General features: G+C 40.4%; 1 protein-coding gene across 5 annotated transcripts in view; it reads right to left on the bottom strand.

Annotated features, from left to right (window-relative positions):
• Positions 1-4,110: 4,110 nt before the first annotated feature.
• MYT1 (myelin transcription factor 1) overlaps positions 4,111-10,821 on the bottom strand; it is a 133,338-nt gene continuing 126,627 nt past the window's right edge. For all 5 annotated transcript variants that reach the window (XM_085619670.1, XM_085619672.1, XM_085619673.1 and 2 more), the window contains one exon: positions 4,111-8,029. In XM_085619670.1, coding sequence (XP_085475796.1) covers positions 7,889-8,029 — 141 coding nt within the window. In that variant the 3' untranslated portion in view covers positions 4,111-7,888. The remainder of the gene's footprint in view (positions 8,030-10,821) is intronic.

The following is a 10,821-nucleotide window of genomic DNA, read 5'->3' as shown; positions in this document are numbered from 1 at the left end:
AGTGAAGTGGTGTAGAGTGGAGTGGTGAAGGGTAGAGTGCAGTGGTGTAGAGTGGCGTAGAGGGCACTGGTGTTGATTGCAGTGGTGTAGAGTGGATTGGCATACAGTTCACTGGCATAGAGTGGGGTGGTGCAGAGAAGGATGCAGTGGCGTAGAGTGCAGTGACATAGAGTGCAGTGTTGCAGAGTAGAGTGCCATAGAGTGGAGTAGTGTTGTACTGAGTAGAGTGGAGTGGCCTAGACTGGAGTTGTGTAGAGAGCTGTCGCGAACAGTGTAGTGGTGCACAGTAGAGTAGAGTGGGGTAGAGTGCACTGGCATAGAGTAGAGTGGTGCAGAGTAGAGCAAAGAGGCATAGAGTGAAGTGGTGCAGAGTGGAGTGCTGCAGAATAGAGTGGGAAATGACGCAGTGTGGATTAGCGTAGAGTGGCGTGGCATAGTGCCGTGTGGTGCAGCTTAGAGTACAGTGGCGTTGAGTGGTGCAGAGTAGAGTGGAGTAAAGTGGAGTATGAGTGGTGTGGTAGCGCACTGCCATTGCAGACAACACATCTTTATTTGAAATGACCATTACATTTTTACTGATAAAAGTATACAGTAACAAATGATATTATGTGGAAATGTCACCACCTATTGTATCAATTCTTTTGATCGGATTAAAATATTCGATTCCACCACACCAAAAAATGCGTGCTTTCCTAATTCTGACATATTCTAAGCTATCTGCACATTTCATTTAAATTTAGTTGTGTGCTAGAAAAAAATAACATCAAAAAGCCTTCCATTCTGCACTCCCCCCAGCAGCCAGCATGTTTGTCCTATAAATCCTCTAACTTTGAAGTCAGAGAAAAAAAAAAGTAAACAGCAAGTTCCCTCAGAAGACAGAGCCAGACACTGACCTCTGTCTTTGAATGCCCAGCAAATGTGACAAGATAAAAACGAGATTTAAAGGCTTGTTTGCAGAAATGTAGAATTGGTGGAAGGATATCATAAATAGGGTATGGGCCACAGAAAGGACGAACTCAAGCTAGACAGCCTAACACAAATAAACCCAGCAAATGTTTGTTACAAACCACAACGCCAATGGTAAGCAATGGGTGGAATGCATTCTCAGGGAAACGTTCTGTATGTCCCCACGATTTGGTTAGCAAACCCTACAGCTGTACTGTCTAGTAGGCTTCGATCTAAAAAAGCATCTTGGAGGAGGGCAGAAGATGAGAACTTTGTTTGAAAGTCTTTCCATGGCAATGATCTCTTCAAGTACTTGCTGTCTTTTTCCACTTATGTACTCCAGCGATACCATACCACATACCTACCAAGTGCCTCACATCTCAGGGTAGTCCAACGCATTTTCATAACCGCATTTGCAAAGGGTCCAGCACTTACCAAGCAAATCAGCTCAGCATTACAGCGACATCGTTTTCCCTCAGCAGAGAAGCCTTAGTGCTTCTATGTACTCAAATTCCATTGGGTGAGTCTCTCTTGACCACTTGCTTTCACCTATGGAAGTGACAGTCTCTTTCACTGAAGACACACAGGTATAGGGAATTGCTTCGGGTGGAGAAGACTTTGAAAAGTCGGCAATGCATTTAATAAGTCAACATGTTTCCACTTCCTTCCAGTATTGAGTTTTGGGGATTCCTGAAGCTACACTACTGCTTGGATTCCCAACAATTTCCCCCTTCTCCCCTCCCCCCCAGGACAACCCCATTATACACACCACATTTCATTAGGTACATACCCCTGGCTCTCAAGACCTGTTTGTAGAGTTCTGTAACACATGCCTCATTGCTTTGACTGTAGCACGTGTATACTTGATATAGTGATGCAAGAGACAGACCCTGAGGATATGAATGCAGGGCGCTCTCCCTCACTCCAGGTCATTACGGACACTGCTCCCATTCCTAAACTTTTCACCTACAATTGGCTGAGTTCAGGCCTGTTAGTGGAATCAGTTCAATGGAAGCAAAACAAGACTGCAATCCTCAGAATGCATAACACTATCATACAAAACTCCAGGACTGGAAACTGAGTGTAAAGACCCACAGATAAGTGGGTACCATAATTTGCATGACTGTATCAGGTTTCCAAGCCAAAGGCTTCTGTGGCAGCCTTGGATATCGAGACAGAGGGTATCAGTTGCGCTCATCCTTCCGAGGTTGATAAATTAAGTACCATTACATTGGTGAATAGTAACATTTCATTTAATGTTTACAGTTCTTAAAATTGCAGCATTGCGGTATGGAACGCTAGGTAATATAACATAATAAAGGTCAAAAGGAGGTTTTTGTTTTTTTAAATAACTCCTTTGTTTAGTCCACCACTCCCTGGTGAACGTGTTACATATTTAAAGAAATTTATGGTAGTGCATACCTGCCAATTTCAAGACCAAGATTTGTTTGCCACTTGCATGTGGTAAGGATACAAGGGTCTGCAACACTGGTTAAACCTGAGTTGCGTGTGTACTGTGTACTGTAGTGACCACTTTACAGGGGGTCTGTTATCACAGGCTTGCTTTACACCCTGCCCCTCCCCCCCCTCCCCCCAGAATGTTTTGAGGAATGCTGTAGGAAAGCACATTAGTCCAGTAACATTGGTAAGAAATAGGGGCCAGATGTAGATAATCCATAAATACCTAATTCTTAATACCGAATTTTACCGATTCGGTATTAAGAAATTGGTATTTCTTATGTAGCTAATGAATCGGTAAAAAATACAGATTCCTTAATGTTCCATTACCGATTCGGTAATAAGGAATACCTACCCATTCATTCCTATGGGCTTGGAGGCCCATAGGAATGAATGTAAAGCCATTCTGTATTACCGAATCCGTAATACCGGGAGGTATTTCAAGGGTGCCAGGGTGTCCAAAGGACACCCTGTTGCACCCCTGAAATGTGCCTGTGTGCACATGTGGCGCACATGCATGCCCTAAGGGCATGAATGTGTGCCACATGGCACTTAAAAGAAAATTCAAAAGTGAATTTTTAAAGGAATTCGTTAATTACCACCAACTTGAAGTTGGTGGTAATTAACAAATTATTAAAGCACATAAGCACTCTTTTATGTGCTTTCTACATTGCATTTACCGATTCGGTAAATACAGATTCGTTAAATACCGAATCGGTAAATACCGATTCGGTATTTACCGAATCATCACCTACATTAGGAAGGGCTAAATACCGGTCAGTAACCCTGAAATTTACCGAATTTCGGGGTTACCGACCGGTATTTAGCCACCTACATCTGGCCCTAGATGCAGTGTCATTTCAACTTCACAAGAAAACACCAATGGTTCTGGTTTCTGGGGAGCAAGGATTTATGTTCTGAGTTACCACATTGCATTAATTAATTGATTTAACATGTTCCTGGGGGAAGAAGGTAAATAACTTTTGTTAAAGTCTGACATTTCACTTATGATAATATATTTCTAAACGCCAAATATGAGGGACTCCAGAATAAAATAAATATTAATGTTTGTTTTAGATGGCTAAAGACATAGTTTATTTTGCAGTAGTTGAGTTACCTTTCATAGTTCCTGAGTGTTGCAGCTGCTTTGTGGTTACTTTTTAGGGCCTACATCAGTCATTTCTTACATTACATGGGCACAGCTGTCATGTTTCTCTCATGATAGTGTCACACATAAGGCCATTAAATGTCACTCGTAAGCATACTGAAGACATGGAAATGTCACACAAAACCAAACAGAACACTTGGCAAATATGACATCACGGTGCTTTGGGACATGTTCCTAGAGTTGCATGGGCCCACAACCAACATTAACAATTCCAGCAACACTTAGTGTAGTGGTAAAGACTTCTAAGTGAATTCTCGAGATGGGCATAGTGAGCAGGACTGGTAAGTGGCTGGTGCTAATAACATCTGGTTGTGGGACTCATTGTTGGTAATTAAAGATGTTTTAGCAAGAAAGCATCTGCCCTGTACCTGCACTGTGGACGTTTCTGCTTTGGAGGATATGACCCCAGTGACATCTGTGTGATGGGAACCCCTGAAGGAAGACTTGGAAGACACAGAGAGTAGTCTGGCGTCAACAGCTGAACAAGCACACAGACAAGCTGAACAAGCACCCCAACAAACAGCAGAGAGAGAACCAACTTCATAGACAGAACTGGGTTTTTTATTATGAAATCGTCCCGCAAATACACAATGAATTCCTGTCTGTTTCTTACATTTCCTGAGGGGGGTTAGAAAGAATCACAGTTTTTACTCATCACAGAATAACATATAGCCTCCCATAACTTTCAATTCAATGCTATATTCTTGTTTTTTTTAAATATTAACAATATTCCTTCACATGACAATTTTACTCAGCCATTACATAACAGACGCACAAAGAACATGACAAAATAAATATACATCCACAGCACAGTTTATTAGACTTAAATATTAAATAAATAATAAATACCACATATTCATTTTTTGTTTTCAGTGCCTGAAAGTATGTGAACAAAAGAAGAAGTAAATCATATTAAAAATGAGATTTTCACTCCTCCCCGAAAAACAAATATCAAAACTTCTCGGTTATAAAATAGCTTTAAAAAATTCCCATTTTTTTAAAAGAATAAATAATAACAAAATATATAAAAATAACTTGGTTGCATCAAAATTAGTGTTACAAGTTATATTTTTCTTCTCTTCTTTTGTCAAAATGATTTGATTTTTATTATTTTTACATTTGTGTTATTTGTCCAGCATTCTTTCCCTGCTTTACCCTGCACCCTCCCACTTGTGTGTATGTCTGGCGATCAGTTGTAAAATAAGTATAACAATATTGAATTAATTAATGAGTTAATAAATTAGAATAATTGTAAATAAATAGACACAAGTAACACCAGGTGTTTGTGAATAAATTACCATAGGTCTCACCAAAAAATTAAATATACAGTTTCATTAAAAAAACTAACTTCTAATTTCTTTGAGGAAGTGCATTTTTCTCCCCTACTCTTTAATACTATTTCAAATGCAGTCACAATCATTTTGGACTCTATTTACATTTTAAGAACAATTCTTCTTAACGCATTGAATTAACAAACAGAAATGCATCCCGTTTTTGCACCTTTTAACAGGCCATGAAGAGAACCGATGCCAAATCACTATGGCGTTGGGAAAGATCCTTCTTCAAGGGAACAATAATCCCATCTCAACCAGCACAGAATGCGGCAAGTACGCGGGGAAGGGAGGTGGGTCTCAAAAGCACCATGAAGTGCACCCTAACCTGGAAGTCTTTTCAATAAATAAAACATTCATGAATTCGATCAACATGCCCTCAGGATTTGAAACCTGTCTGGAAGGAAGATAGACTGGATGAAACAGTCTCTATTTCCAACCTTCCTGTGGGCCTTCTGCCACTTTGTTTCAGGCTTTCAGGTCAGGTATAGTAAGGTTGACTCACATGTTGAGTTGTTTTTTCCTTCTTTTTTCAAATATCTGATAGGATATTTGGACGCCCTTCACAACCAAGGCACAGTATATAAAATGGTATAATGAACATAACAACAAAGACACAGAGGCGACCCAAAGTAGGAGTGTCAGAAGATGTTATGCAGGGATACAGTAGGCTTTAGACCCGCCCCTGGACCCACTGGCTCCCTAGATATCCCATATTTTAGGTTACATGCTAACATGCAGTTCTGACATTGGACTTTTCTCAAGACTTTTTTTCCAAGACAGTAACAATGAAACCGCAGCACCACATCCCACTCTGTTCCAGTTACCTTAAGCGCTATAGGGGCAAGCTCATTAGAAGCTAGTTGTCTTTTCCCTTGGCCCTGACTCTTCTAAACAAGTCAGCCATCTTGGGTTGGGTCCACTTAACTGATATGGCTGAATATGTTAGAAGATACACCACAACTGAGATTTTGGAGGGAAGACTGGCAGTTTGCATTTGTTTTGCGGGTTTATCGATCAGTAATAATGGCAATACATGTTTTAATTCCTAAAGGCATTTGTCAAGATTCCGGCCGTATGTGATAGAGATATTTGCTTGTTGAATTAAGGAGCTAGTTACAAACTGCCTGCAACTGCAAATTAAAAAATACCGACGGATTTTGCTCCTGCCACTATTTCATGATGGCTGCCACAGCTGCTTGACTAAGATTCAACTTTGGCATCCAATAAACGGTTTAATTTCTATGCACTGCTTCAACAAATTAATGCATGCTCCTTGATCTGAAGCAGTACGAGACAAGAAACTTTAATGCAAGTGGTTATTTTCTTAGGGAGTGGCGGCAAGCGGTATTAGCAGTTTTTGGTGATGCCATTCTAATGTTATTGTCGAGCTAAAAACAAATGCACATTTAGGGTGAGCTGCCTTTTATCCTTTCAGGAGAAGGTGTCTCGTTTATTAGTGAGCTTCAAGATGGGAGGAAATACCAACGGTTAAGGAGGAAGTAGGACAGAGCTCACTAGCAGAGGAGCAAGGGATGAGAAGGCACAGTGTTTGGAGATGCTGCAGCAATTGAGGACCTTGGCGTGGGACCAGATCATGGGAAAGAGCAACAGCCATTTCTATTGGTCGCATTCTGGATGCATCTGTGTTGCACTTAGGGTGTCTGCTTTGCAAGAGGGAGCACTGCAGAGAGGCTTTCAATTGTGTCTGCCCTTTGCTCACAAGAGCAGATGTTTCGAGAAAGTTGCGTAAGGATTTTGTGGAGACTCTGCTTCCTGCACCATCCAAAGCTTTGATGTGGACGACACAATGCCCATCGGGAAAAAAGAATTATAGTTCCTCCAAAATGTACCAATTATTTGGAAAAATGCTCCTTGTACTATAGCTTTGGCAAAGTTTTACCCCTGGGCCTATTTGTGCAATCTCCTAGTATGAAGACAGTGTCTCGACTTCAGCACACATTGTACTCTAACGATTTGAAGAACAAAATGAACCCAAACAATTCACAAACTCAAGTGTACGGACCATGGACACTGGACGTTGCACACAAAGGGCTGCACCCATGCCCCTCCAGGAATAAGTAGTTCATAAAATTCTTTGCAGCAATTCACTCTTTATAAGACAGTCAAAGGAATGCTACGGGTGCAAACTCCAAAAGCTTCCCTGAGAGAACCTTTTATCCCATGCGCTTCCACTGGAATGTCAAACCTGCATCTTCAGTTTTTGATTTAAGTAAGCTACGTTTTTAACACTTCAAATGCTGACAGCAGGTTCCGTGAAAGCGCTGGGCTGGAGGCGTGGAGTGGCTCCCGGGTTGGTGCGAAGCTGCAGGTCCAACGGTGCAGTCTCCATAGCTTTCAGAGCTAAGATACATTTGAAAAGAAGCACTGGCTGGTCCGAGGAACCGGAAGGCGTCTCTTCACCCTGTGAGTGTTGTGCCCAAGGGATTGTCTGGAGGCCTTGCTAGTTGCGTGATCCAAGACATGTTCCTGAATTTCCCCTTTACAGGAGCAACCTCTTGACTTCCCCTCCTCCCAGCTGACACAACACCTAACTATGTGGTTAACTCAATATGCTTTGAGTTAAACCAACAGGATCTAAGTCAAAGGTAGACTTAAATCTTCCACGTGTCCACCTCTCAGTTACCAAACTACAAGCCAAATGTCTCTTCATTTCCAACCATGCAAACTGGCTATTTAAGACGATGTTGACTTAACAGTAACCAACAAGACTTGAATATCCACAACAGTACTCCGAACTAAGGAAGGAGAGCTCTCCCAAATATTTTTTTCAGAAAGGTTAACACCTCCCACAAAACGAAGAGAGGAGATTTCATCCAAATCCGGGTTCTCTGAAAGATGATCCTTGGGTTCAAATGTTGGTCCCATTTGTCTTTTGCCATTCATGAAGTTGAATGGCTTGTCGGCCTGAAAACTTGAGTGAAATACTTCATTTTTGCTGAGTTTTTGTTGCTTCATTTCACAATCAAACCTGGATTCCCTTCACTGCTTCTTTGATACTTTCCAGTAGTCCTTTGTTCTCTGGATTCTGGTAACACTCTTGATTGGTGTACATGTCAGTTAAAGTGTTCACGTAGGTATCGAAATTATGCTCATCGATTGGCTCCTGCAGTGAGACAGAGCATGATAAAAAAAAAATTACGGCGAATCAGTAAAATTGTTAAAACCGCTATTTGAAAAAACAACCTTCTTGAGGACTGTGGTTTAGAAGGCAGTAGGCATGATGTACAAAACCCTGGTCATTAAAAACTGGTCACAAATTGTGACCAGCATTTCTGCATCCACTGTGGATTTAAGCAACCCAACCTATATACTAATACGTCGCTTAGCAAAATTACAACTTGGAGTGAGTTGCAATTCGACCTACCTCATGAATATTAATAAGGCAGGTTGCAAATTATGACTTCCTCCAACAGGATGCCATCAGAGGGATGATGGCCTGCTGGAATCCACAAACCACCATATAAATGATTGTATTTTAATAAAATAAACTTATTTCTTTTTAAATGCCAGTTTTCCTTAAAGGAAACATGGCTGTGTTTAAAAAAGAATTTTACTTTTTTTTAAAGTTTGTTTGTTGGCAATGGTCTCCTGGCCCACTGCCTACTTCCCAACCACCTTTTTTTTAATTCACAAAGGGGACGAGGTCCTTTGAGAAACCTTCCCTTTCTGGAATTGCTCTACCACAACTCCAGAGTTGGTAAATTTTCAACATTTGGGTCACAAACCATTGACTCATCTTCTAAAGAATATTTATTTGGAAGTGACACCTACAACAAGCCCCTTCCAAACAGTGATGCCTTATGGAGTTGCAAACCTGTTTTAGGAGTCAGTTTGTGACTGTAGTAACGTTTTATATATCAGGTCCAGTGTTTGTATAAAATCCAAATTAACAAATTAGAAACACAATATCCATAAACCTGAATCTGAGGGTGTCACAGCTCAAGGGCAGGTTTATAGAAAATTATCAGAAGGGAAAGGTTCCAGAGTAGGAATCCTCAAACTTTGAAATATATATTTGTGAGTCAGGGCAATGAAAATAAATGTAGACCAATAGCACATCATTTACTAATAAATATACATGCGCACATGTATACTACAGTGAAAAGGCGAAATCCCATGACAATACAGCAGTACAGTGAAACTGACATGTGAAAAGCACTGTAAGATTTTACACAGGGAAACAACTCTCCTAATAGTCATAAGGCCTTTACAATGTGATGCTACCTTACTGCCTACATTTAACACCGTGTTTCCTAGTTTAGGTTAAATACTTTGTTTAAATGAAATCAACACAAGGAAATATCATTGACACAAACTATACATACAGAAACACAGCATGTTATAAGCTATTTATTATGACCATCGTTCAACAATAGTGCAAAAAGGAATATACTCTGTGAGTCTGCATATATTAAATATATTTAAAGTGTGCATATATATATATATATATATATATATATCGACTTCAAAGCATTCAGAGACTTCCAGCACACTGCGATAACGAATGCACGAACTCCTCTTCATTGGTGATTAGAGATTTTTTATTACTCCCTTCTGCCTGCCATGACGCGTTTCGGCCAGTAAAACGGTCTTGATCATATGTAGCTTATGTACTCTTTTGCTTAATAACATATGGTCAGTGTAAGTTCATTTTAGTATGCCACTTATGTACAATGTTTCTTAATAACACACATGGTCAGTCTATGTACTGACACTGATGATAAACCGGAGGATCAGAACTAATACCAAAATGGTAGTGTGAAGTTGGATGCGCTGCAGAGCAGAGTATGTGGACTCGGCTGGAGCTCTGCTGTCCTCACTTATATCACCCGGAAAAAAAATACACAATTGGATGACGTAGGCATGTGCGTCAAAGAAGGGAAACTGAAAGGGGTATGAAATCAAAATGACAACAGTTGGCTCTACCTTATATAATGCTCAAACATGTCTCGTCACGCGTACTGGTTGAAGGTACAGACGGTGAAAATACCCTATCTCCATAAAGCAACGCACATTCTCAACGATGCCTGAGAATATTTTAGTTTTTACAAAAGTAGCCTGCTTAATAGCCCTGCAAATAGCAATGTTCATGTGCGCTTCCTGAATAATCCACAATTATAGCGCGCTAGCTTCGAAGGAAATTGAAAGGCAGTTACTAGAGCCATCTCTGATATGAGCGAGTTATTTACATATGAGGAATTCAATGCGGCAAGTTACACTGCCATGACAAAGCTGGGCTTGTGACTCTGGCTTCCAGTCTAATTTAAGAAAAAATCTCGCTGCATAATAATACCAAATATAGAATCACTAAATAGGGATCAAATGAAACAACCTTAGCAGAAGGCGTTAAACTTGTGCAGTAAACAAACGTTCCTACGCAAATCTCAACATTTGTCATTTGTAAGTCCCTCTGTGCTGCATTCCATTCTCTATGAGCAAATAAATGTACCTACCAGGATTATTCTTGGACCCACTCTTCCCCAGTTAGACAGGCAGTCAGTGGCCAACAGGTTAATTCTGGTGGATCCAACAATATCCTTGTCTGTGCATTGCTGTCACTTTAGTTTGTACTTGTTTAATTTTTAGTGTGTGGAAGTATTACCCCAGTAATAATTCCCCAAATTTCTAATTCAGGGAACTGTGCTGTATTGTAATTGCATTTATATAGAGTTTGCTGCTACTCCTAACGAGGCCCTGGAGCACTTTATGGCGGATGGAACACTACTATGAAACCCAAAATTAGTAGTTAATCTAATGGTTATTAACTATTGTTACAAATGTATTGGTTATTGGGTTAGTCTTGTGCCTTATGGGAACTGAAGTATTTCCTCCAGTTTCTAAGGGGTGGTTAAGTTAATAGGAGTTAGGTGTAATTATTAGAGTGAGCTCATGCAA

Source organism: Triturus cristatus, chromosome 7 (genome assembly GCF_964204655.1).
Source record: "Triturus cristatus chromosome 7, aTriCri1.1, whole genome shotgun sequence".
Classification (NCBI taxonomy): domain Eukaryota; kingdom Metazoa; phylum Chordata; class Amphibia; order Caudata; family Salamandridae; genus Triturus; species Triturus cristatus.
The sequence above is the reverse complement of the archived record's forward strand: the minus strand, read 5'-3'. Positions and strand labels throughout refer to the sequence as shown.